The sequence below is a fragment of the Dermacentor albipictus genome, chromosome 1 (assembly GCF_038994185.2).
Source record: "Dermacentor albipictus isolate Rhodes 1998 colony chromosome 1, USDA_Dalb.pri_finalv2, whole genome shotgun sequence".
Taxonomy (NCBI): Eukaryota; Metazoa; Arthropoda; class Arachnida; order Ixodida; family Ixodidae; genus Dermacentor; species Dermacentor albipictus.
In genome coordinates, this window is record NC_091821.1 from 230,779,828 (window position 1) to 230,805,066 (window position 25,239).

General features: G+C 46.3%; 1 protein-coding gene across 1 annotated transcript; it reads left to right on the forward strand.

Annotated features, from left to right (window-relative positions):
* Nucleotides 1-661: 661 nt before the first annotated feature.
* On the forward strand, nucleotides 662-24,498 carry LOC139054285 (protein toll-like). The gene is made up of 6 exons (XM_070531035.1): nucleotides 662-2,050; nucleotides 3,619-4,486; nucleotides 15,259-15,827; nucleotides 16,000-16,138; nucleotides 17,157-17,481; nucleotides 24,183-24,498. The coding sequence occupies exons 1-6, from the start codon at nucleotides 1,322-1,324 to the stop codon at nucleotides 24,481-24,483; spliced, it is 2,931 nt and encodes a 976-aa protein (XP_070387136.1). The 5' UTR covers nucleotides 662-1,321; the 3' UTR covers nucleotides 24,484-24,498.
* Nucleotides 24,499-25,239: the final 741 nt, after the last annotated feature.

Here is a 25,239-nt window from a genome sequence, read left to right on the forward strand (position 1 = left end):
AGCTATTTCTCTGCTTCCCCTCACGTATCTTAACAGCATGCACGTTGGATTGGTGCCACTGTAGAACGTGTAACGCCCGCGATACTCGGTCAGTCACGTGTAATCATGAAACGCACTTTCTATTTTAGTTTTTGCTGAAGCGCTTAGTCAACGTGCTCTCCCACTCAACGAAGCATGTCAGCACGTCTGTCATCTTCAATTATATAATTATGGGCCTCCTGACGCAAATTTGTCCATTACGTAATCAGGTGCACTGAACTTCTTAAAAAAAAGATAAAATTGTTATTTCAGGGACCATTTATCGTGCAACGAAACTTTTCATACGTTCCGGGGTTCAGGCCACCGCTATCCACCCCGTGGATACGTGCAGTGCGTGTTGTTGCAATATGACAGAACTGCTGACCCTCCGAACAGCTGCCCCTCGGTACAGACCAAACTTCCGTGCATTTTGATAACAGGCAGCACCTAGGCAAAGCTGTGCAACAACGCGCCTGAAAAACAATTTCCTTTGTGTTTTTTAGGTCGTTTTTTTTTTCGAAAGTGCGAAAGCATGAAATCAACCCTTTCTGTCATGCACCGCAGAGCTTTCGCGCGCTACGTGGTGTGCTCCACCTACCGACTTTCCCGTTAGGCTATCCGGCGCGCCCTATCTGTTTTGACGTTTTGCCGGTCTCGTGGCACTGACGTAAGCCTGCGCGCCAGGCCAGCCTCGCTGTCGGGACGTAGTGAGCGTTGCCAAGCGCAGCCGACAGCCCTCAGCGGTATCGCTCGAAGCCATCCGTCGGTATCAAATGTCGTCAAACAGCATGTCGCCGTGACGTCACCACTACGTGTTCTGAAAACATTTGCTGCGTCAGGTTCGTTGTGTGTCTGCTGTTCATATGCGTACTGCGTGCACTACGCTTGAATGCACATGTATGCGACCCGTGGACTCGAGGCGGCACGGTTACCGCAACGAATGCGAAGTGAGCCCGTAGTGCCTATACTTCAGCGACGTAGCACGCCACCGGTGATCTAGTTGTTTCGAAGTTCATGCAGACGATGAGGAAAATATGCTCGTCACGTCGTGCCCCTATGAAAATTGTTGTTAATGGTGATAACGACGTGATGATAATTCGCCATCATCTTTCTGCTGTTCATTCTGTGAAGCTTCGTCAGCACAAGTTTGGTTTAATCTCCTTGCCTTTCTTTGCCTCTGTTCTCTCTCTGGGCCGCCAGTGATGGCTTTGTGTGTGCGCGCGTCAGAACATCGCAATCGAGCTGTGAAACGCCAGCCAAAGTTCGTGCGTGTCGCCTCCGGCAGAGTTTGATCGCACCCGATATGTTGTCATCTACAGCGAAACAACTACGCCATATAGACTGGCTGGTGCTCGTGCTAGCAACGTGCACGTTCTGTTGGACCGAGGCCAAAGAATGGCGCAGAGTGAACGCCACCTGCCCAAAGCTGTCGCATTGCCAATGTACCGTCGTCAAGAAAGGGGCTTTGACCACGTGCAGGAACGTCGTCAACAGACAAGAACTGGACGCGGACATGGCAAAGTTAGAGGGAATCGTCCACTCGAAACTCGCTTTCGACGACGTCCAAATCACAGAGCTGCCAGCTTCGTGGTTCTCCAACCATTCAGTAAGCTTGCTAGTCGTCAAAAATTCTCCCCTGCGCGATATCGAAATGGCGGCCGTCAGTGGCATCGCCAGACTGTCGCGCCTGCTGCTGGAGAATGACCGGTTGGACGTTGTGCCTCGCGATGTGAGTGCGGCGAAGCGCCTGCACTGGCTCCATATACGAAAGAACCACATCAGATCCCTGCAAGGCATGTTATCTCTGCCCGAACTGTTCGAACTGGATCTTCGCTTCAACGCCATTGAGACGATAGATGAAAGCTATTTCTCGGGAATGGCTAAGCTGCGGAGTCTTCTGCTGTCTTCTAATAAGATACAGCACCTGCCGCGTATGCTTTTCAAAGATACGAAAAAGTTGAAGTATGTGGAGTTTCGCAGCAACCGCATTACAATGATCAACGCCTTGTTCGACGATCTGCGTTACCTGGAGGTGAGAGCCAGTTTCTTTAATTGTCCGCTGATTGATACTGAGAATAAAATACCAAGTACGTGGTATTAAGATTATGAACTCACTGACCAGGGGCCGAATTCACAAAGTTTTTAGTTCGTAAGGGCTGTTTGCCAATGGCTAGCCATCTTCGCTACTAATATGTCTAATATCACAATTGGTTGGCTGCTCTGCTGCTCTTACCAACAGTTCCAGAGTAATCCTTTCCTTCTTTTTTTTTCTTGTGTGTGTGAATACGGGCACATGCATTTGCACTGCTGGTTTCTTTTGGATAGCTCCGTGTTTAGCGAAAAATTGACATCGATTCTGTAGTATCGTTAGCCTCATCATCAAATGTAAGGCGTGCGCGCCGGGTCCTGCATCGCCCCAGTCCTTAGTGACCTGCTTTTAACTAAACTAGATCTGTGTCGAATGGTCTACGACGCTTAAAAGTGAAGAAACTTTGAAGTTCACATTAACGACTTTTTACTTTTTTAAAGCGACTAAAATGTATTGGTGTCTGATGTTTTGGCAAAATAAGCACCTTACGGAAACGCTATTTCTCTCGGGGGTCAATGCACGTTTTTTTCTCGGGGATCAATGCACGAATTAGCAGTAAATGACCAGATTAGGCTCTCTGACCTGAAACTCTGTATGTACACTGACCATACGTGTTGGATATACCATCCTCGCGGCAACGATCCACAGCTCCCTTTTAGTTCTGCTCACTCAACTACCTTACCAGGGGCACATTGAAATTGTGCATCGATGCCTTTGAAAAATCTTGCCAACACAAGATGGCTGAGGCCTTTCAATAGTGCTTATTGCGGTTGTCAAATGATGGTTACCCTGTTAGCTAACGGGGCTTGGCGTGCTGAGAATAGAATTCCAGAAGCCCATACGTGATTTTGTCGAGTGTGCGGAAAACATTGTGTACCTGATGCACATTACATGTGACACTCTGTCGGGCATACTGACCTCTCCTTTAATTATAATAGAGTAAGAGAAGAGAGGGAGCGAAAAGATGTGTAGAAAGGCAGGGAGGTTAACCAGGGATTAAGAGAGCATGTAATGTCAAGCCTACACGCGAAGGCTGGCTGTCAGCCTCTTGCAGCACGTGCGTTTTGAATAGTCACAGGGATTGTTTAACACGAGCAATCATTGAGGTCGACAAGATTGCAGGCTCAAAGGATGTTTTTGTCAGCGCCACTTCGACTGCTCTGTCAGAAGAGGTGCGATTTCTTGGGCATGAGACTGAATAGCTCTTTCTTAAGTTTGATGAAATTGTTTTTTATTTAGTTTCTTTATTTTGCACATGACGGTTCGTTGGCGAAGACGGTGGTCTCTTGTATATATTTTTGCACACTTCGCCTTATCTTGTTGGAGGAGGGAGGGGGACGGTGCTACAAACTGTGTCAGTTAATTTGACCACCTTCTCAAATATTTTTTTCGAGCGTTTAAAATTGTGATGCAGAGCTGGACTGCCGCAAGTTCCATGTTTATTGAGTGCACAAAGCGCTTCAAACATTTCCGTGATTCTCAGAAACGACATTTGTCTCTTTATCTTTCAGGTTCTCGACTTAAGCGGCAACGTGATCACAGACATCGAAGAGCTAATGGCCTCCAAAATGCCTTATCTGAAAACTATTAATCTCGAAGATAACCGTATAAACGTGATCCCTCAGATATCAGCGTCCAATGCAATGATCGGAAGAGTTCTTCTTAACAGGAACCAAATTATCGAAGTAAGACCCGGAGCCTTCGCGGCATTGGAAGCAATGTCTCGTGTCGAGATGAGCAACAACAGCATATCCTCTTTGGACGAGTCGGTTTTTCATGCCAACTCCAAGTTGGAACATCTTGCACTGTCAGGAAACGAGATAACTAGCATACGAGGAACGTTCAGAAATATCCATTGGATCAAAGAATTGGTCTTGGCGTCAAACGAAATAGAGGACATAAGGGATGCCTTTAAGGGACTTACGCTACTGAGGGTACTTTCGCTTAAGAACAACGTTGTGTCCCATGTTCAAGATGACACTTTCAGCGACAACCCTGGCCTTGTTGAGATAAATTTGAGCCATAACAAGCTACAGTGGATCGGAAGAAACGCTTTCAAGGGTCTTGTGACGCTGAACAAGTTGATTCTCCGTGGCAACCAGTTGCTGTCCCTCAACGGCTCTGTAAGGAATCTGCCCTTCGTGCAATATCTGGACGCCTCATTTAACGCAATACAGTCCATGGAAAAGGGAGAGTTTTCCAACAGCGGCCATCTGACTTTCATCCAACTAGCGTACAACAACATCAGCGATGTGCGAGGGGCTTTCACTGGAGCCACAAGCCTGGTAGGACTTGGGCTTAGAGGAAACCAAGTGCAGCTGCTACGGCGCACGGATTTCGCTGGGCGACTGACCACCAAGCCGACCCTCACTCTTGACGGTACGAGCTCACTTTCGTGGATTGACTGGCTTTGTTCCTCTCGCTGCTACAAATTATTCAATATAACTTCAGTCTTTGGTCGCACCGCTGTAGCTCGGCTATATGTGCACTTTAGTAGGGAGTCCCGTTACGATGAATGAATTAGTGAATAAACGAATTTATTAATTTCTCAGAGAGATAACGGCACTTATTAAGTTATCAGTGGTCGTTTATGTCACCGTTCATTAACGCTCTTTGTCAGACGCCTGTTGAAGTAAGCATATTCAGTGCGATAACACGGCGCCAGATTCACGTCATAAGTAATATGGTTACCATTATACAAACATGTATTACAACAACGGAAACGCTGCTCTTGTATAGAGCGGCCCCTCGCCAGATTCAGACACCGGAAACAGACAAGCGTGGTGCATAGACCATTCGATGGCGATAGTGTGTGCAAACTATCACACTAATGTACGCCGCGAGAACAGCTGAAAATTCAAACTAACGCTCCCTTTCTTCTCGGAGTCGCTCAGCCCGCAAACAGCGACGACGTCACAGGAAGTGACCTCGGCGTCAAACGCACCGCCTGCAGCCCACGAATAGCCGGCAGCAACGTGAAAAACTCGGGGATGCCCGTGAAAATCAGAACACCCTAAACTACCACTGCCGCGCAAAAGACATGAACGAAAAAAAAATAGAGGCTGGGAAACCTGCCGTAAACCTAATGCGGGCCTCCGTCTCCAATATGGCACAAGCACAAAGCCAGCGGAATAATTTTCGCTCGTGCGAACTGGTCGCGGCAGTGGCAGATAGCCTCTGATACAGGCAGGGTAGCTCACCTCCTCGCACCATCGGCTCGAAACATTTTATTTGCTTTCATATCCGCTATTATCAAACTCTTTCTAAATTTTTTTGCGCAACGAACGCTCCCTGCAGATCCTTTCACAATTCTCAGCGTATTACCAAAATTTCTTACCAATCCTGCTCAAGGTTTACTAGAGCTGTTCTCTCTTATCGCATATTCGTATGAAAGGATGGCCGACAAGTGCTTCTAACATTCTACAAAAGCGTAGCTTGGTACCGGGATCGCTGCCCCGTGGGATATTTATTGTTTAATGTTTGCTTCAAGGGCGCCTCTCTTAAGCACATCGCAGCACGGCATAACTAGTCGTACTTTCTTCCTCTCTAAGCTACATTTTTAGCGAAATATCGGCGTGAAGAGTTGGTGATCGAGAGGGAACGCATTTGTGCATGTCGTATGTATTTCGGAAGATAGAAAACGAAAATAGAAAACGTGCATCTAGCTATACGAGTAAGTGGAGGCAGCTATATATTGTGCTAGTCTACAGGCCTATAGAAACTTACAAAAAAAAATGCACGGAGCATATATATATAGCGGGATTTCACCGGTTCAAGTGGATTAACTGAAGAGGCGTACATTACTTGCAAGACAAATCGCAATGCCCATGTGGCTAATTAACAAAACTGGCTGATTGACTATTTAATTATTTACATTAGGATACATGTTGTAATTGCGAAATTAAAGCCGTATTGCAGTGAAGTCATGGCTGCTAAGCAGATATCCTAGGGCTATACAGCTGGCACCATTTTCGAGATGTCCGTCCTTAAACTGTGCTGTGGAATACATAGGCGCTAATTAAGTTTCTAGAAAACCTCTCTCTAGCTGTTCTTAACGATGTAAACTGCAGCGCCAAATTAGTTTAAAGCGAAGCCTTCTTTGCCTAACCTCCTGCAGTGTGGTGCAACGTTGTATGTACGTAAGCAATGTTTCTCGCCGACTAGACATCGGGACACTATATATATCGTTAACTAAATAACATATAGCTCCGAATGGCTGACCGCCAAACTAGTACCAGTAAGCGCACCTGCGTTCTGCTATGTCGCAAAACACAGATGCGCGCGCTGCTACTAACTGAAGTTATTAGGTTTACAGAACAAAGCGCTTTGTCCTGTAAACCTGTGTGTCTGCTTCTGTTATAATTTTCGTGGGGTGCTTTTAAGTTAGCGCGTTCTCACAAAAAACAATAAATCACGTCGTAAAACCTTTACATCTAATGTCGGCTCATAGGAAGATCTAAAGCACACAGCTGTATCTCTAATAGAATAATGCATAATATTGAACCGCCTCTTTGATTTTCTTATATTTGGGTTACCCGTTTCTTGGTTAACTGGGTATATATACCGCCGGACGCTCCCGCTTATATGGCACGGAATTTTGACCGACCAAGTAGTGCCAGTGAGCGCATCTCTGTTCCGCGTTATCAGACATTATATATCCCAGCATGGAAGAACCTCTACACGTAGTGTCAGAACACGGGTACATCTAAAGCGCACAGACCTCTTAATGAAATAGCGCACAAAACGACTTAAATAATTTTATTATATTTCTTATGCTAAAGCTATACCATTATTGTGCCACTGCGTGGGTATGTGCCACTGAGTATGTGCTCATTGCTGGCCATTCTCCCAGAACGGGTATGCGTGTGCCACTGGGACACAAGGGTTATGAAGCCATGAATGTATTTAGATAGATGTCGCACTTCTAGCTCTGTGCATACACCTCGCATCAACATTCGTCCCTCAACAAGCATCGTATATCGCCTCAGCACGTGTAATCAGCTACACCGATGCTCCTTCGCTAACTCAAACGAAATTCGCGTCATTTAGATTGCAACATTACATTGAGCCTGCGTGTTTTTTTAAACAGATTTCGAGGACGGATATCTCAAAAGTTGTGCTAGGCCCAAACAATGAAACGTTCCTTTCCTTCGAGCGCTTCCTAACCTTACGTGAGGCCTCCTTACAGCGAAGGACCGATGGAGGAAGCAAGCATACTCTCAAAGCTCCCTTCACCCGTCCTCACGTAAGGAGCGGTTGCCGCAATGCCTGGGTTCGAGATTATCTCTTAAAAGCTTTAGGCGAACACCAGAACACCCCTATTCAATAAAAAAGGTTGTATCGTCGCACAATCTCTAAGTTGATGAGCTAATATAGAGAAGCGTGGACGCTATTTTTTAGTTTTGTTTACTAAATCTAAAGAAGCAGTGCATTACAGTGCGAAACTTGATGTGCTCCAGCAACGCTGGCACGCCGGCGTCGTGCAACGCCTAGCAACGCTTCCATGCCGCACGCGTGACTGAAACGAACGTGCCTGGCAAAACGTACCGTGCTCGCGCTTCTCCGAAGGTGGGCGACAGCACGCACGCGCAAGCAAACGTCACGTGGTTAAGCAGTGAGGCGAAGTGCTCGTTCAGGGCCAGGAGCGGCGTAAGGACGCATGAAGGTAGCTTGGCCCAAACAATAAAACGTTCCTTTTAGGGGTGTGCGAATATTGAAATTTTCGATTACGAATCGAATACGAATAAGACGAAGAACTCTCTTCGAATATCGAATCGAATATCGAATACATGTGTAGTATTAAAAAATTGCAAGAGAGGTAACAATAGCTTTATTACCCTTTTAAAAATAACATTGCATTTTACAAGGTTGCTTCAAATTAAAGAGGTACTCAATTATAGACAACGGACTCAGGTAATGCCCTCAGTCAGGTAAAACGCTTGTTACAGATTGTCGTGAAGGAAAATTAACTGCTCAATATGGCCAGAAAGTAAACGCTCTCTATGCACTGTCACATTTCTACCGGTAGAAAAGACTCTTTCACTAGGAACTGAAGTGGCAGGGATCGCCAAGTACTTCCGGGCGAGTGCACTTAAAAGCGGGTACCTGAAGCGGCCAATGGACTGCCACCACTCACAAGGATTCATGCCCCTTTCCAGAAGAGGCTTTTGCGCGTAGTCTGTAACTTCCCTCTCAGGGGCAGATGCCAAATGTGTCTTCTCTTTGTTCATCACTAGATCGTCAAAAGCATTCCATACACTCGATGCCACCAGTGGACACGAAGTCGACGCTGGCACGGCGGTGTCCCCATGGTGTTCCACGACGGCTTCCTGGAGCTCCCTTGTCACAAGGTTTTTCAGCCATATCATCTGACCAGATGCCTGATGAACTGTGGCCATAAAGCGCGGATCAAGAAACATGCCTAGGCTGGCCACTTCATCAAATTTCCACTCCGCACAAAGAGCCTTGATACATCTTGAATCAATGTTAGCAAACCCTGAGTTGCCTTTGCAACCTTCAAGGCAATGGGGCATTCCAAAAATAATTGGAATTATAAAGCTTGGTGAAAAAGAAACCGAAACTGATCATGTCTCAAATGCCTGAAGCAGATAGACTGAAACAGAGCATACAGATAATGGCAACTCAGGGTTGCAAAGGCAACCCTGAGTTGCCTTTGCAACCTTCAAGGCAATGGGGCATTCCAAAATAATTGGAATTATAAAGCTTGGTGAAAAAGAAACCGAAACTGATCATGTCTCAAATGCCTGAAGCAGATAGACTGAAACAGAGCATACAGATAATGAGCGGATCATGCGAAGTTCTCAGTTAATAAACATGTTCTTAGGAGAATGCGGAGCAAGCATACAATTGGTTAATTGCTCAATTATTCGCAGTCTATCCGAATATTCGCCGTTTCCACCGTTATTCGGCCGTCCTCGGATATTCGTGAATTTCCGAACATGCATTTCTCGAATCGAATACGCTTCGAATATGGAAAATATTCGATTCGTATTCGAAATTCCGAATATTCGCACACCCCTAGTTCCTTTCCTTCGAGCGCTTCCTAACCTTACGTGAGGCCTCCTTACAGCGAAGGACCGATGGAGGAAGCGAGCGTGCTCTGAAAGCTCCCTTCACCCGTTCTCACCTAAGGAGTGGTTGCCGCGTGCCTGGGTTCGAGATTATCTCTTCAAATCTTTCCGCGAACACCATTATTCTATTAAAAAATGTTGTATCGTCGCACAATCTTTAAATTGAATAGCTAATATAGAGAAGCGTGGACGCTTTCTTCTAGTTTCGTTTACTAAAGTTAAAAAAAAGTTGCGCATTACAGTGCAAAACTTGATGTGCTCCAGCAACGCTGGCACGCCGGCGTCTTGCAACGCCTAGCAACGCCTAGCAATGCTTGCATGCCGCACGCGTGACTGCAACGAACATGCCTGGCAAGACGTACCGTGCTCGCTCTTCTCCGCAGGTGGGCGACAGTGCGCATGCGCAAGCGAATGCCACGTGGTTAAGCAGTGAGGTGAAGCGCTCGTTCAGGGCCAGGAGCGGCGTAAGGACGCATGAAGGTAGCTTTGGAGCTACCTTATGCTGAGGAAGCACCAAGGAAGCCTTCACCGAGGGCCCCTCAGCAGGGTCGTAGCCAGGGGGGGGGGGGCTTATGGGGCTTGAGCCCCCCCCGAAATTTTTTCGTGCTGTCCATGCACCGCCGACCAAAGCGACCCCCGGCGCCGGAAATCACTCTGGATTTTGTCTAGAATGTCTTTTTGACGCTCGAAAAGACATTTAACCGCGAAGATTGCCAACTCGGGCTGGATTTCGTGGCAACGCCCATACACCGGCAGTCACATAACGCCAAGCAGTGCCATCCGAACACAAAGATTCAAGGGCGCTTTGATGGTGAGCGGGCTCGCCGCGGCATCTCACTGAGGCCACGGAATCTATGGAGCGCATGGATATCAATTGCGAAACTTTATTGGTATAAATCTCATAAGCTCTTGATGTGAAACGTGCATTGACATTTCCAAAGTTGTGCTTTAAATTTTCTGTTGCGGAACTTTGTGGGTTTAATGTTGTTATAAACATTTGACGCCAAAGGCCCACTGACTTTTCTAAAGTCTTAGATCGGAACACACAACGAGACAAGCCAAATCAACACACTAGCAGACGAGTTGACATAGCACGCAGCGAGGTCCAATGAGACGATGCGTTGGGGTGGTTCATTTGTTCCGTCATGTCACATAAAAAATATCAACATGTTCTTTTTAACCTACGCCACAACATCCATGTCAAGACACTAAAGCCAGCCAAAGTAACTACGTTCTTATCTATTTTTTCTACTTTGACTTTTATTCGCGGAGGACACATTGAGCCTCTTCATTTTTTTTTTTTTCTCGCTACCCTACTCGCGTTCTGCCAGAGCGAGCCAGAGCGCATATGTTTTTCTCGTATGGCCCCGACCACCACGCGGTGCACTTCGGTGGGCGTTCGGTTTGCTTTGGCCGAGTGGATTTTCACCTGACAGAGTTTTGGAAGCTTTCTGGCCAGCAGACAAGAAAAAAAAAAGAATGGTCGCTCGCCGCCATCACTGTAGGGACTCGAAGGATGGCACCGCGTTCCTTGAGCGGAACCTTTCCGGAAAGTCTTGTTTCGCCGGGGTAGGATACTGAGCAGTATGCGTATGGTTCTCAGTGGGCCAAGCGTCTCATGTTTTCTTCGGTATTAATTCGTAGCCCCATTAGGTGCTCGATGCAGGCATTCGATTCTGGCCAACATACTTTCCTATGCGTTTTTTTTTTCATTTGGGTGCCTCCGCCCCACAGAAAAAAAATTCATTGTTGCGGCGCAGCGAATTGTCGCATGGCGAAAATTCGATTTTGATACTTCTTTTGCGGAAAGTAATGGGCGACGGGACGCTTCAGTTGCCGGATACGTTTATTATATTATTACGAAAGCAATTATATGGACACTCCAGGCGCATTCCTGCCGTCGCCGTCGCCCTCATGTTTCGAATAAAGTCCAATGGTGATGCTGTATGTGCGAGTGAAAGCGTAGGAGGGGAGGTGGAATGGGTGAGCCTGCGATGGTGGCTCAGCCTTGTGTGCTCAAAGGAAAAAAGCGGGCAGGAAGCGCGCCGCCTTCCGTCGCGCGCAATACATCGAGGGGAGTGGATGGAATGGAGGCGGAATCTAGGATTCTGTGAATCTATGATTGTGCAACATGTTTATTTGCCTTGTTTGACGCATTATATACAGTTACTTTTTCTTACATACATAGACTCATCGGAGACTTATACGTATACTTAAATATCTTGTTGCGAGGTTTTGTGTACACATGCTGTGAACTTTGTTTCCAGTGACACTTTTTGTCCTTTATCAAGCCGTATTTTCGCATTTGTATATCCCACTGTATCTTTGCATTTCTAATGTACGAGGGCGAGTCAAATGAAAGTGTGCCTACCCTAACCGCGCAATAATGGTTCGGTTCATTATCTGCGAGGCATGCGCGTAGGAGAACGGCATGTCTCATTTACAAAAGTGACACGCAGGTGTGAAGATAAATGTTCTTTAATGCTCTCATACACTGGGTTGAATATGGTTGCGTCACATAATGGACACTTCAAAAGTTGAACAGCTCGGTGTCGCGGAGTTTTTGACAGCTAAAGGTGTTTCCAAAACAGAAATTAATCGCCGTGTGGCTGCCGTTTACGTTGAACACGGCATCTCATTGACCACTGTGAAGCGTTGGAGCAAACGGGACGTTGTAAAGGCATTCCAAGACCGGGCCAAAACCATCGTGCAATCACCCCCCACACAATTTCAAAGGTTCATGAGCTGATGAAACAAGAACGGAGGATAAGCATCGATGAACTGGCAGACGGTCTGAACATCAGTCACGGTTCGGTTCAAGCCATAATTCATTAGCTTCTCGGTTATCGGCTCTTTGGTGCGCAATGGATCCCCAAGATTTTGATCCATCGCGAGAAGACGGAGAAGTTTCGCGCTGCCTTGACTCATCTGATCAGGTATCACAGTGAGGATGACGACCTCTTGTTTGCAATTGTGATCGGGGACGAACCTTGGTGCCACTACTACGAGCCTGAAACACGACGGCAAAGCTTACAGGGGAAACATTCGAATTCACCACGCCAAAAGAACGCAAAGGCCATCATTTCCACTGGAAAGGTGTTGTTGACTTTTTTTTCGGCCGTCAGGTTCCATTACTGATAGAATTTGCTAAATCTTGAGAGGCTATCAATTGTTTCCGATATTGTGAAACGCCAGAACGGCAGCGTGTCGCAATCAAGAACGAACAACGTGGAAAATTGACGAATGGGGTCATCTTGTTCCACGACAATGCCTGTCCCCACGTCGCTTATGTGGTTAATACATAACTGGCAAAGTTCAAGTGGGAAACGCTGCAGCATCCGCCATACAGCTCAGACCTCTCACCTTGCGACTTCTACATTTTGGGGCAACCAAAAAAAACAGCTCAAGGGAACCAGATACGGACTTTTTGAAGCAGCAACGCAAGGAGTTTTATAAGACGGGAATCACGCGACTCGTTAGTCAATGGGAGAAATGTCTAAATTCTCATGAAGACTACTTTTAAATAAAGTACCCCGTTGTTGGCTCATATTCATTTGACTTTCCCTCGTATATCTTACATAATTCCTGCTTTTTATACGTGCCCTCTGTTGCGACTATAATTTCGGTGCAATTACTCACGATACACGACCGGTGACAGCTGCTCCTGCGTAATACATTAAAACAAATTACAGCGTCATTGAGATTTTTCACTGGCCATTGCATATATACAAGAACGTAAGCGCGGTTCTTGAATGACAAAGTTTCATTAACATATTTGTCCTCAACTTGTTCTGTTCATTGCCTTTTAATTTTTCATATCAACGGCATGCACTGCTTTCCTGGTTTCGAACTGATATAGTTCTAAAGTTCATGTGATATTTTCTTTACTTAATAAATAGACAAAAATATGGAAGAATTGATATCAGTTATTTTGGGCCAAATTTTTGGCACATACGAGTATATTCTTTTATGAAAAAATACGCATTTTGTTGTTTTGACTGTGCGTAGGGTTCAATAATTCGTTTACAGCATCTCTGGCAATGACAGTGCAGTTATTATTCATGGATTTGGTCCCTTGACTAATTGTTTAAAAAAAAGCTTTAGCTCGGGCCCAATCCGACGCGGACTATTCAAATACTCGTAAAACGCAGAAACGCTTTTCTTAGATAATCCTGCTAATCGCTTTTATTGAAATTGGTAGCATTTGAGAGAGAAAGTTAAATCCTAGTTCTGTTGGAAACACAACTTCGATTTAGGGCCTGAATTTTGTTTAAAATATTTTGAAAAATTCGAAAGCTTAAAAGAAATAGAAGCACGACGTTTACAAACTAATAGCTATGCACGAAGAACAGACATTGTGGTTATGTAAACGGCATCCATTATAACAGTCAAATTGGACAAGTTTGCAATGTCAATTTGTATCTTACGTGAATTGGTTACGTTGTGTACAAGGGTTCTGCACAAGCTGTATTTCCACAATACTAAATTTTTTTGAGATTGATGTGTAACATATCTATTTTGTCCGTTGTAGATGTACTATTAGGTGCAATTCACAGAATTGTGATATCATTTTTCATTGTTGAGTCACGGAGTTTGAAACTTGATAGTTTCGTTTTCTGAAAATTTTCGATTTGGGCAATTTTTAATAAATAATTGACCACTTAAATGAAAAATTCGAAACCAGTAGTCACTAGAATTAAGCTTTTTCTTTTAAATGCACCAAACCTCCTCAAATTTGGTGAAGTGGTTGCAGGGAAAAACGAATTCCCCTTCTACATGTATTTAAATAGGAGCACCCGAGCTAAAGCTTCCTCCAACAAAATTTGTGGCTACGGCACTGGCCCCATGTGTGTGTATATATATATATATATACATATATATATATATATATATATATATATATATATATATATATATATATATATATATATATATATATATATATATATATATATAGTAGGCAAAGAGGGTTTCTTCAGGCTACCTTTCAAACGTAAAAAACTTGAGTGGTGCTACAAGGTAAACAGAACAAGTATTTAATTTCGACAGTTTCGATCGGTGGACCGATCTTCGTCAGGGTTTACCCTGACGAAGATCGGTCCACCGATCGAAACTGTCGAAATTAAATACTTGTTCTGTTTACCTTGTAGCACCACTCAAGTTTTTATATATATATATATATATATATATATATATATATATATATATATACACACACACGGGGCCAGTGGCGTAGCCCCCCCCGAACAAAATTTCTGGCTACGCCACTGCCCCTCAGTAAGGAAGCTTTCAGAGTGACATAAGGTAGCCTCACCCCAATGAAGGCTTCCTTAGTGAGGTAAGGAAGATTTCATTGTTTGGCTTCTTATGCTGAGGAAGTACCAAGGAAGCACCAAGGAAGCCTTCACCGAGGGCGCCTCAGTAAGGAACCTTTCAGAGTGACATAAGGTAGCCTCACTGCAATGAAGGCTTCCTTACTGAGGTAAGGAAGATTTCATTGTCTGGCCCCTAGTCTTTAGATTCCCGCTTATGACGTCACTAGTGCACGGTCTCAATATCGCATATTTCTACATGGGTGGGTAATAAAGTGAGTTAAATAGTGATTATTTTTATTTAGGTATATGACCATTGCGATTTACGATGCGCAAGCAATTTCCGCCTCTTCCACAAATCCGCCTGAAAAAGGCGGAACAGCGCTCTCTCACAGACGATATTTAAAAAAAAAACATCTATTCGAACTAAACAAAAGCACGTAGCACGCCTCAGTATTATTTGGCAGCTGCAAGACAAAAGTTGCACGTTTCTTCGTGCCCGGTAAGCGACGTGCCTTGAGACTGACAGCGAAGGACCGCGCAGTCACGGGCGTTGACCAGCACGCTGTACCTTTTCGCTCTCATGTGCGGTCTCTATCGGAGTTTTATTACAACGTGATTTGATAAAATACTTTGGGTAGACTAGGCATGTTTGTACGCCACTGCCACCGACATTTTCTTGCTCGTGACAAATGGACGAAATAAGAGGTTAGCGAATTTTTTGTATTTTTGTTTTTGCCCTTTCTAGACAACCCTTTGATGTGTGACTGCAGACTGGCTTGGCTTCTGGGACGAAACAGCGAAGTGCGGACGCGAAGTTACCCGAAATGCGAGAGCCCGCCGTGGCTGAAGGGAACGCTGTTGCACGACCTTACGAGGCAACAGGTGATCCGGTGGCAAGACAACTGCGAGCTGGGTTGCCGGTGCGACTGCCGCGAAGACTCCCTCGGCGAACGAACCATCGCCGTCGACTGCTCGTCGGCGGCACTCAACCGCACGCCACAAGCCTTCCCAGAGGAGACGACGCGGCTGGAACTCCACGACAACCGCATAGAAGGCCTTGGCGACGCTCTCGTCAAAGGCGCGCCACGTCTCGAAGTTCTCTCGCTCAGAAATAATCTTCTGACCGGTCTGAATGTAAGCCAGATCCCCGAAAAAGTTCGCTCACTCGACCTGAGTGGCAACCGCATGAAGCGGCTCCCCTATGCCCTCGTGACGGGACGCAACTTGACGACTTTGAGGCTGTCCGCCAACCCGTTCGCGTGCGAATGCGCCGACTACCCTTTCAGACAGTGGATGGAAGCTCACGGCGACACGGTAAGTTTTTCAGACGATGATGTATTAGAGTAGACCTATTTTCCGAGGCGATCTGTTCACTCTTCGGAAACTATATATCATATCTCGATGCTTTTGTCATCTGTCTTTCGGCGCTCTCCACGCATTTATTTGTAAACCCTGTTGAAACGTTGTTGCTTTCACTTTCCACCAGATTTTGGATGCCGGAGACATTGTGTGCGCAGAGAACCCCAATTCGCTGGTATCTTCGAAAGCATTCGCGATTCTAGGACAGAAAGAACTTTGTCCGGCAGCTGTACCAGGCGTCATAGCGTACGTGCTACCTGTCTTGGGTGAGTAGCGTGCGGAATGCGTGTTAGCGGAGTGCTTAAGTGCGCTGAAGAGCGACAACAGCATGCAGCTGGAGATAAGCCAGAAGACAAACAGTGTTGGGGGCGATATTGGTCGATAACGGCTTCAAGTGAGCGCAACGCAGAAAAGAAAGGGCGCCTCGATTTGTCCTCGTCACATGTACAGTCGACCAAAAAAGTTTACGGACCAAGATATCTGACAAAAAGCTGAATATATCCTCAGTCTCAAAACACAGACTGTTATTCCGATTTCCAGCCTTTTGTGGCATATGCGAACAACATTGTGACGCCAAATTTTACTGGCTGCTTTTAAAGGCATGCTCGTATATTTTGAATTTTCTAAGATGCCGGGGTCCGTAAACTTTTTTGGTCGACTGTACGTGTCTTGCAATACTGTGGTCCGGTCTCAGGGGCACGTTCAGACACTCATTTAATTACTCACACTGCGCGCAGAGGTTGACAATCGTCACGCGACAATGCGTGACAGCATTTCGCTCGTAGCCGCGAAGTTTAATGCGTGCAATTTCTTTTTTTTCAAATTTATGTGCTTTGACAAATTCGTCCTGCATTTCTTTTTGTACAATCATTTTTCCTTTCTTAAAGTCATTTGAAAGAACACCTTCGTCCCATCTGTTTGCTTTGAACTCTGTCCATGTGTGTTACGTTGTGTTGTGTTGGCCGCACACCTCTGAGAAATATGAGAGAAGGCTGACTTTATTTTCAGGCAACGAATACTAGTATCGTTTGAATTCCTTCCTGCCATGTGAACATGTACCAAGTAGCTCTCCCGCTGGACATTTCGCCTCGTAGACGCTATGGCCTCTAGAACGTTAATTTGTTCCTATATCATATTGCTCGCGGAGGTACACAGAGTATGCGGGTTTTGGCGATTCTGATGCTTGCTCGTTCCCTTTTCTTTCTCCCGTCGACAAAAGACAAGGGTCAGAATCAGGTCGACGCGCGTGTCCACGCCGATGACACGTGTTCCCCCCGCGCGCAGTGTCGCTGGTGATCGGGCTGGCGCTGTCGGCGGCCTACCTGCGCTACAAGCGCGAGCTGAAGGTGTGGCTGTACGCGCGCGGCGTGTGCCGCTCGCTGCCGTGCATCAAGGAGGACGAGCTGGACGAAGAGAAGCTGTTCGACGTGTTCCTCTCGTTCAGCAGCCGGGACGCCGGCTGGGTGCACGCCCAGCTGCTGCCCGGCGTCGAGGCGCTCGGCTTCTCGGTCTGCACCTACGAGCGAAACTTCAAGGGCGGCTTCCTGCTGCAGGACATCATCCGCGACGCCGTGGCCTGCTCCAGGCGCACCCTGCTGCTGCTCACGGAGTACGTACGCGCTGCGACGCTGGCCGATGCACTACGCGAGTGCGGTGTGCTACATAGCGTGCTTGGTGCGGACTTTACGAGGGGCGTTGATAAAGTTCGTAATGTAGTGTCATAAATGAACAGAGACGCGATGAGGCTGGGAGCTTAATATGAGCCCATACTCACGTTAACCTGTTTGCCTATTTGTTCAACGGTTATCCGCCAGTCACCAAAGCACAAGGGCCTCCACTATAGATTGCGCGTCAAATTGTGGTTCACCGTCGAGCGACGGTGGCCACTCCGTTATTCGTGGTCGTGACTTGTTCGACCGCATTGAAGTAACCTGCGCCATTTCGCAACAGTGTCATAATCCGGGGCATTGTCACTGTACACCGCCACCAGCTCGGCATTAAGCTCCTCGGCATTGGGCCCCTTGAAATGGAGAAAGCGGAGCACTGCTCGTGCTTCGAACTAACTTTCCCGCGGTGGAAGCTGACATTTATTTGTCAGCTGACAATTTATGGTACCGATAGTTATAACTTCACGAACGCCCTTCGTACTGTTTACTGTAGCACAGCTCGCAGCCGAGAACACGGCCGGTGTCATGTTCTGCGTACCAGGCACGTACCCAGGGGGGGGGAGGGGGCTGCCCCCCCCCCCCCGAAATCAAGTGGCATACCCCCCCTCCCCACCCACGCCACCACTCCTCACACATTCCTAAAGCGCCGCCAGATCAATGTTGAGACTTGGCAGCTGTTCATCGGTCAGCATTATGCTGCCTTTTTCACTCCTTTTAGATGGCGGTAGTTATCGGCATCTCTTGTAATGTGAAGGACAGTTTTCTCGTAGATTCCGCACCCGAGCGATTAACTCGAGATGCGTTCAGTTGTCACCATCTATTCAACCGTCACGCGCATAGCTGTTGCTCTTGTTAGTTCAACCTTCTTTGTTTAGGCTGATCCTGGGACCAGGAGAGGGATGCGGCTGTTACTCAGCTGGTCTGTATACTTTCATGGAACGAGTTGCGGCCGGAGAAAACGCAAATTGCGTTTAACTTATCCCTTTGCTTCATTGTTTCCTTGAGTTAAGGCTCGCCGCGACGCTGGCAGATGACCGGAACCATATACACGTGATATGGGTTAGATAAGGTGGGAAATAATATAATGTGAAAGAGCGTCCTTCATGAAACCCTGCAATAACCCTTAAACCCATAAGCAAGATGACTGTCGCCCGTTACCTCGTCTGTTTTTCCCTAACGGTATAGCACTTTTCGTGCAAAATTGGCAACTGGAAACAAAAATCGCAAGGAGTTGAGAAATTAAGCGATCTACTAAGGGAGAGAGCCAAGGCAACAACCAAACTGCAAGCAAAAGCGAATAATAAAAAAGTTAACCGTTGTTTATGAGAATATTTATGGATCAACATCTCTTTATTTAAAAAGGAAGTAGAGAAAACGCCGCCGGAAGAGGAGAACAATTACTTGTTTTGAATGACGCTTCCACAGTTATCGGTCGAACCGCCTCACGTAGCCACTTCTCTGCTGTGCTTATGTGGGTGTTTTTCTAACCTTTCGCAGTGAGCGCAGTACGTCTAGAATCGCAGAGTCCTGCGCTCTACGCGGTTGTATGGTACTGGCGGCCGCACAGCGTTACGCAATTTGCGGAACTGTCAAAACTGATCAACAAGGCGAAAATAACTGATATTCGAAACTATAACATGAGAAAGACGGAACAAGCCGTAAAAAACGAACGCAGCCTGAAATCAATAAAAAATAAACCTGGCATAGGACAAACCATGATGTATGCACCAAAAGATAAGAAGGATAATATCATCAGCAATCTCGAAGATATAGTAAAAGCAGCGGGAAAATTCTAAGGTGACCTGTATACAGTACCCAGAGGAGTCACGATAGTTCACTTAGAAACAGTAATGAACAGGATACAGAAACTCTCCTATAACTAGCGATGAGGTCAGAAGGGCCCTGCAAGACATGAAACGATGAAGAGCGGGAGGATAAGGTGGAATAACAGTCGATTTAATCAAAGATGGAGGAGACATAATGCTTGGAAAACTGGCGGCTCTTTATACGAAGTGTCTATCGACTGCAATGGTCCCAGAAAACTGGAAGAATGCAGACATTATACTAATCCGCAAAAAAAAGGAGACGTTAAAGAATTGAACAATTATGGGGCCATTAGCTTGCTCCCAGTATTATATAAAATATTTACCAAAATAATCTCCAATAGAATAAGGTTAACACTGGATTTTGTCAACCAAGGGAACAGGCTGGCTTCAGGAAGAGATACTTTACATTGGATCACATCCATGTCATCAATCAGGTTATCGCGAAATCTGCAGAGTACAATAAGCCTCTCTATGTGGCTTATATAGATTACGAAAAGGCATTTGATTCAGTAGAGATACTAGCAATCGTAGAGGCACTACGTAATGAAGGAGTACAGAACGCTTACGTAAAAAGCTTGGAAAATATTGCTACATGCGTGAGGTATTTGTTTGTTTGAACGAGGCGCGTACGCGCCATCATTCCAGAAAAGAGGAGAGAGAACGAACTGCAGGGGCTCGCGCTGTGAATCTAACCGGTCAGCGCTGCAACCGTTGTCGTAAATATAATCTGTAAATAGTTTCTCGTCTTACTGACTCGTCTTTCGCGTTAGAATATCTACAGAGGTTCTACAGATACCTTAATTCTACACAAGAAAAGCAGGGAGATACCTATAGAGAAAGGGGTCAGACAGGGAGACACAATTTCTCCAAAGCTATTTTCTGCGTGCTTAGAAGAATTCAAGCTATTAATCTGGGAAGGCTTAGGCGTAAAGATCGACGGCAAATATCTCAGCAACCTTCGGTTTGCCTATGACATTGTTCTATTCAACAACAATGCAGACGAGTTACAACAAATGATTGGAGACCTTAACAGAGAGAGTGTAAGAGTGGGGTTGAATATTATTATGCAGAAGATGGAGATAATGATAAATAGCCGGGCAAAGGAACAAGAGATCAGGATGGCCAGTCGGCCACTAGAGACTGTGAAGGAATACGTTTACCTAGGTCAATTAATCAGAGGGAACCCTGATCATGAGAAGGAAATTCACAGAAGAATAAGAATAGGTTGGATCGCATACGGCAGACATTTCCAGCTCCTGACTGGAAGCTTACCATTATTATTGAAAAGTAAGGTGTGCAATCAGTGCATTTTGCCAGTGCAATATGTCCAGTGCCAATGCATTTGCCAATGCATTTTGCCAGTGCATATGGGGCAGAGACTTGAGAGCAAGTTAAGGACCACGCAAAGAGCGATCGAACGAAGATTGCTAGGCATAACGTTAAGAGAGAAAGAGAGCGGTTTGGATCAGAGAGCGAACGGGTATAGACGATATTCTAATTGACATCAAGAGGAAAAAATGTAGCTGGGCAGGTCAGGTAATGCGCCGGTTAGATAACCGTTGGACGATTAGGGTTACAGAATGGGTACCAAGAGAAGGGAAACGCAATCGAGGACGACAAAACACTAGGTGGAGCGATGAAATTAGGAAATTCGCGAGCGCTAGTTGGAATCGATTGGCGCAGGACAGGGGTAATTGGAGATCGCAGGGAGAGGCCTTCGTCCTGCAGTGGACATAAAACATGATGATGATGATGATGATGATGGAGGTGGTGCCCCCCCCCCCCCCCCCCCCCGAAAAAAAATCCTGGGTACGTGCCTGCTGCGTACATTAAGAAGATAGACGCCTCCGATGCCTCGTTTTCCGCCCCACCGAGTCATCAAAGCAGCGGGTGGAAGTTATTATTAAAATTCGAAGAATCCGTCGAGGCACGCAGTTGAGGCACGCACGGTGCTCACTGTATACGGTGCGTGTAGGCACGGCGGAGAAACTGACACGTCGCTGCCGGCTAACCCTCGGAGGCTCAGCGTTGCGGACGGAAATATGAGACATTTATTTCGTTCTGCACCAAATTACTGTTTTCTTTGTTTTTTAGCTGTTTGCTTAGTTTTCTTTAGTTTCACGTGTTGAAGCCAGAATGAAGCAAAAGTAGAGCTTTAATGCGCAGCATTCCTTGCCTCATGCCAGGCACATTGCACACGTAAGCATGTTCCTGTCGAGCCTTCTTTCGAGACTTTTTAATAACAATAATTTAAAAAACGTTTAGGCTATTCTGTGTTTAATCGAAGTGAATGACAGACAATGCTTTCCTGGGCGAATTGGGGTTGAGAATTTGATGTATGAACCGTATAACTAATTACGAGAGCCGCACTGGAGCGACATCGTTTGATGGACGTCAACTATAGAGCTTGAATCGCCTTCCAACACTTTATCGTCAGTTACAACAACAACAACAACAACAACAACAACAACAACAGCAAGCCATCATCATCGGCTTTGTGACATTTTTAGACTGCACTTTCTTCGGGATCGGCCCACGAAAGAAGCTAGAAAGAGACATACCCGATGCGGAAAAGTGGCGGCAACTGCATTGTCTTCAAGATTACCTGTCCGATGATGGGAAAGAACCAGGGTGTCCCAGCGCAAAAGCCCGAAGCTCTAGCAATCAGGCGACAGACGCACATATTGTACACTTCTGTAGTGCCAACACCAACTATAGACGATGCGTGCGCCACCTCGCATGGCAACAACTTGCTTTAAAGAAAAAAAGGGAAAGCACGTGCGCGTGTGCCAGTTTACATTGGTCATAACTGTCAACCTTCTGCATGTTCTTCGCGTGCGTCACGTCGCGTAACTACAAGTTGGTGTCAGTGTTAGCGGTAACGCGTCGAAAATAACGGCGTTAATCACCGGTAACGCGTTGCCTTTTTGATACCTTAGTGGCTAACTCGTTACCTTTTCTACACTGTAATGGGTTACATACTTAAACCATTTTTCAGTAGCGCCAAGGGTCATGGGGTCATGTCAATAGAGAGTTACTCCTCATTCCAACCCCCCCCCCCCCCTCCCCAAAGAAAAAAAAAAACAACAAAACAACGCAGATCACCTGAACTAAAGCGCGGCGTTGCAAGTAAGTAAAAATGTACGGGCGCTCTCGCCCACCATTCTCTCAGCTCGCGCGGGCGACAAAGCACATGCCCTTGATGATGCAAGCAGCGAACCTCACTAAAACGTACAAATTACCAAACAAGCTTTGACACGTGCGCGCGCGCGCGCACGCACCCTGGCCGTGCAAGTAGTTTGTGAACGCGATTTTATTTATCGATGTCGTTAAGGCTACAGCATTCGCACTTACATTTCGTGAGCAGAAGAATTTGCGGCATTTCGGAACCGCGTACCTTCCACTTGTAATTATTGCAATGTTGTTGAGTGTTTTTCGACGTGTTCTTTGCAGATTTAGGGTTAAGGATGCATCCCTGCTTTGTGTTTAATTTCACGTTGGAGAAATGGGTGCACCACGTGCCACAGAGGTGGTAGCCATCAGATGTGATTCTATATAGGCAGCAACCTCTAACTACTAATTGTATTCAAGTACTAGACATTTCTACAACGTTCTATCGCTATATCAGTACGAAGGGCAGAAGCTTGCTGTATGTAAAATATAACATTTATAGAATGGTTCTTCTGGGTTCGAGCTACGAACCCTTGCCTTTTGCTGCAGCACCTGAGACAGCTGTATGTCTCAAACAACAACAAACAAATGAAATGAAAATGAAGGCATGCTGTTTTTTAGACATTCTGAGCATCGTATAAAACAAAGCACCCTGCGTTTTCTTTTCTTTAAATCTAAGTACACCCGTGTACTTAGATGTAGGTGCACCCGCCGTGGTTGCTCAGTGGCTATGGTGTTAGGCTGCTGAGCACGAGGTCGCGGGATCGAATCCCGGCCACGGCGGCCGCATTTCGATGGGGGCGAAATGCGAAAACACCCGTGTACTTAGATTTAGGTGCACGTTAAAGAACCCCAGGTGGTCAAAATTTCCGGAGTCCCCCACTACGGCGTGCCTCATAATCAGAAAGTGGTTTTGGCACGTAAAACCCCATAATTTAATTTTTAATTCTTGCTTTTTTTTTGTAACGCCTACACCACTGCGAGCAGCTAGCGTTTTCCGACGCTGTAGATGACACTGCACCGCGTTCGGGATAGGCCCACTTTGCCAAGTCCTTTCATCGTGACAGCTAGCACTTTGAGACGCTGGAGACACAGTGTCACATTGCACTGCCTTCGGGAGCGGCTCAGATCGTAACGGAACAGGTAGTAATGTTTCTTCGTCGGAATACAATAAATCAGTCATCATGCGATCGCCGTTATATTATCGTCGTCACCGTAGTGGTCGCCTTGTTGCTGTCGCCAGACGCGCACTCGCGTCACACGCAGGATTGCTCCTCTCGCACAAGTGAGTCACTGGCTGGAGTCACAGACTCTGCCTTACACAAGCATGTTGGAAAATATGGTAACGCTTTGCAGAACCCCAAAGATGCCGCATAGCCATCTACCCGCACTATGCTTCGCATATAACAACGATTCCCACAGTGCGTGAGATCCGCATAAGTTCTTTCAGAGAGGGTAATGTGAGTGAATCCAAGCATCCGATTTTGTCGTAAACGTTCAAGCCTTCCGAGTATAAAAGCGACTAGTAAGAGGAGAGCAAATATTAACGTGTCTTTGGAAGAGTACTTGCAACTTCTCTGTTGCTACTGCGAACCTGAGCGTTGCATGTGTGCGTGCTTCGCGCATGGCCTCTACACCGGCTGCAGGAACTTCGTGGAGAGCGAATGGTGTCGCTGGGAGTTCCGTCTGGCGTACCAGCGCGCTCTGGAGGACCACGTCAACCGGTTGGTGATCGTGCTTGTCGACGAGCTCGCTCCTGGATCACTGAACGAGGACCTCCGCGCGTACGTTCAGGCCACGAATTACGTACGCTGGGGAGGGCCGAACTTCTGGGACAAGTTGCTGTACTCGCTTCCCAAGAGACACGCCAAGCGGAAGCTGATCCTGGACAGGCCACAGGAGTACCCCATGACACCTATCACCAGCGCTGTACAGGAACAGGAATAAAAAGTGCTTCGCTAATGCGCAGGGGTACCACTTGTCACCGACGCGAAGATACATTTAATAAGACGTTGCAGATGGCTCTGAGAGGATTCCAAGCAGCGGGGGATACGTTGCGGTTACCAATAAATAGCGTTACAGAATAAAATGCAACAGAGTAGTCGGCGCCGTATCCACGCGCTAATATATTATCATGTAGGTCAAAAAAAAAAGGGGGAGGGGGGTTCACCACATGGTTTCTTTCTTTGTTTTTACTTAGTACGCTACTTCGGTATCTTTAACTGGTGGTGTCTGAGGGAAAGGTCGGAAGCAACGCGCTTCCGGCATCTCCTATTTCACATTTTTAAAGATATACCTCGCACATGCGATCGGTGAAGGAAAAAAAAATTATAGTGTCGACGTTGAACATTCGAATGTACACATCACCATCGACAGGACCTAACGTCACAGAAGAAGGCCGTGCATCTACCGGTCTTTGTGAACGTCTCTAACTGGAGCGCCCTTCGTGTGTGCGCCTCTGTGTGTGCATTTAAAAAAAATGTTAACCCTTTCCTCTCTGTCCTCTTTCTACCCCCCATCTCCCAACCCCAGCGTATAGGGTAGCAAACCGGAGACTAATATCTGGTTAACCTCCCCGCCTTTCCTCTTCATCTCTCTCTCTCTCTCTCTCTCTTGAATGTACACATAAAGCAAGTCGTTTGAATTTAACCATGCAGGAATAGCCTTGCTTTGCAGCCGATCCAGAAATTTATAGATTCGATC